The sequence below is a fragment of the Haliaeetus leucocephalus genome, unplaced genomic scaffold (assembly GCF_000737465.1).
Source record: "Haliaeetus leucocephalus isolate CR32 unplaced genomic scaffold, Haliaeetus_leucocephalus-4.0 Scaffold598, whole genome shotgun sequence".
NCBI classification, from domain to species: domain Eukaryota; kingdom Metazoa; phylum Chordata; class Aves; order Accipitriformes; family Accipitridae; genus Haliaeetus; species Haliaeetus leucocephalus.
The window spans coordinates 2,486,333-2,489,310 of NW_010973034.1; the positions used below are offsets into that span (position 1 = coordinate 2,486,333).

Genomic DNA, 2,978 nt, shown 5'->3' on the forward strand with positions numbered 1-2,978 from the left:
AAAGCTCGTCGCTGACGAGGGCCCGGGCGGGCCATGTCGGCGCTGGAGTGGTTCGCGCACAAGCCCCTGGGCGACGGCATCTTCTGGATCCAAGAGCGCTTCTACGAGTCGGGCAACCGGGCCAACATCTGGCTGGTGCGGGGCTCGCAGCGGGACGTGGTGATCGACGCCGGGTTGGGGCTGCGGAGCCTCCCCGACTACCTGCGCGCCGCCGGCTTGGTGGAGCCGGCCGAGGGGGCCGGACGGCGGCCGCTGTTGGCCGTCGCCACCCACGTCCACTTCGACCACTCGGGCGGGCTGCAGCACTTCGAGGAGGTGGCGGTGCACAGCGCCGAGGCGGCGGCCCTGCTGCGGGGCGACAACTACGAGGCCGTCACCTGGTTGTCGGACCGGGAGGTGGGGCGGCCGCCGCGGCCCGGCTGGCGGGCACGGCACTTCCGCGTCCCCCCGGTCCGGCCCAGCCGCCTGCTGCAGGAGGGTAAGGGGCGGCCGGCGGCCCCGCTCCGGCCGCGGCCCTTTCGATAAGTTGGCGTGGCCGGGCTGAAGTCGTGCTGGGCTTGCGTGGGAGGCCTGGGCAGCGGGCTTCCTGGCCTCCGCCGGGCGGGGGGCTTGGTGCAGGTGCTCCGTGCCGCGGTTAAACCGGTGGGTTTTGGCTTAACGTTCGGGCCCCGCACGGCGCTTGGCAGAATCCGCAGCCCGTCCGCGGCCCTCGGCGTGGCACGGGACCAAAGAGGTGCGTAGCGGGTCAGGTTCTTGGCTCCTGCCGGTTCCGAAAGCCGTGGCGGGAGCCGAGGAACATGCGTCAAATACCCTGTGGTTGCCTAACCTGTTTGCCTGTTGGTGCGGGGTTTTTTTTCCTTAGAATGAGAATCACTCGACGGTAATTTGAGCGGCTGACTCATGGAGCACCCCAGGTCTAGCCTTAGGCTTCTAACAGTCCTGTCACCGTGTCAGTCAGTTCTGGCGTCTGGTGACCCTGATTATTTATAAGCTGTCCAGGCATAGCAGTGTAAAGAGCAGAGCAATGTCTGGAAATACGTACTGCAAAGAATACCGATTTGGGTTTACAGAATTTGTGCAAATGCAGCGTTTACGGAAGTGGCTCGTTACAGATTAAAAAAATGCCATTTAGTCTCTCATAGGTAACAACGACTAGGTTACGCTGGGAACAAACAACCTAACTGCACAATATGGTGAAGCAGAAGTTGACGGGTAGCTGTCTGACAGACAGGTGACACCTTCTGCAGGGGACTTAGTCTCTTCTTGGCCGTATTAGGCTGTCCCATGTAGGTGCTTGGAAGAGCAGAACTGAACTTGCTGAAGGCTTCAGGGAAGGATCTCGTGTGACATTTAACCATAGTCAATCAACAGAAGCTTTAAGTTATTTTTTCTTTAAATGGAGGAGTTATTAAATAATCAAGCACACTCGCTGTCAAAATAACATCAGAGTTTCTAAGATGATAATGCTCATTGAGACATACTGCATGGAAGTGGCATGTCATTTCAGTGCATGTGTCGTTCCTGTGGGGTGAGGATATCCAGTTAACGCTGAAAACACAGAACGTTACAATCCAAAGCAGCAGCTCTTACTTGTATGTTGCCTGCTTTATTTGTTTAGTTTTTGCATTACCTTAATCTTACCAGATCTTTCAAGCACCTTTCATTTTGGCTGTTCTAGCTAGAATTGCACTTACTTGTATTGTGCCTTACCATTTAGTGTTTTCCTAGTCACTTGTATCTTGTCAGACTCACAGTTTCCTTCAGCTGTCCCTTCAGCTTCAGATTTTAAGAATTTTTCTTAATCTTCTTTAAATTTTGGGTGCCATGTGCTGTTTCTTTTTATTCTTTTCAGTGCCAGGAGCAGTTTGAAACCCACTGCAACACTGTCTTCCATTAATTTCACCACCTCCACTGTGGTTGCATTTACTAATACGGGCATTTTCTGCACAATCTTCTCAATAGTCAGGTCTCTTTCTTTCTCCTGCCAAGGCTTCCCAGCATTTCCCTGAGAGAGAATTTGGCTAAAAATCCTCTTTGATAATTTTGAAACTAGCTGCTTCTGCAAACATAGGTATCTGTTCCCCTGTTGGGTACAGCATGGACAGGCGTTAGCTCTTCGGTGACTTCCAAACACTGCTCTAGCATTTTCAGTAATCCTTCTCAGTTGAAATCCAAAGGTCCTGTCACAGAAGGTCTGCCTTTCAAGACTTAAGTAACTTTGGGCTTGCTGAGCCTTGAGTAAATTTGTGGCATGCCTGTCTCTGGTGTGAGACAGATCTGTAACTTTTGAGATTTCTAATACAGTAGAGTTTTGGTAACTTTTTCTTCTCCTTGGAACTTGAAATGCATATCACAGTTTTAAGCATCGTTTTACGATGGTACTGGATGTTACTTCTTTTAGCACTGTTTCATATAGTGGTTAAGCAGCTGCTTCTGGGAAGGTTGCTTATGTGTTGGTTGTCTTTCCCTACACAGCCCTAAAGTTTACATATTTACCACCTGTAAGTTAATGGGGTTTGCACATTTATAATTAAACTGGCATTACAATTTAAAATCAACAGCAGACTTAGCCTGTTCTCCATCCCCAGACTGACTTTCTGCTGAAAGTACCAGTTCAATGGCTAGTACAATGAAAAGGCATTCACGTTTAAGCTGGCAAAAAAATGACCTAATGTTAAGAAAGTTCTATTTTTATTTATCTGATTGAATAATAAGAAGAAAGTGGGTGAAGGCCAGTCTTGGTTCTCCTCCAGCAATTTATGTTCTGTCCTTATGCCTTTCAAAAGTAACAGCAGTGCAATTCTAGGCAAGTGAAGCAAGGGTAAAATGGTAATAAATTGTGAAATACTTACTTTGGAAACTTTCAAAAGATACCTGGCTCATATGGGTTCTTTTGTTTCCTGTTTTATTTTCTCTATCACATTTCTTTTCACATTGTTTAGTTCATTGACGGGGGGGGGGGGGGGGGGGAGTTTTTT

The 2,978-nt window shown here is 49.5% G+C and overlaps 1 protein-coding gene across 1 annotated transcript in view; it reads left to right on the forward strand.

Annotated features, from left to right (window-relative positions):
• Positions 1-2,978, forward strand: part of MBLAC2 (metallo-beta-lactamase domain containing 2) — a 6,612-nt gene continuing 3,634 nt past the window's right edge. Inside the window, exon 1 of the mRNA XM_010578036.1 lies at positions 1-478. Within this exon, the coding sequence (XP_010576338.1) occupies positions 34-478 (445 nt within the window). The 5' untranslated portion in view covers positions 1-33. The remainder of the gene's footprint in view (positions 479-2,978) is intronic.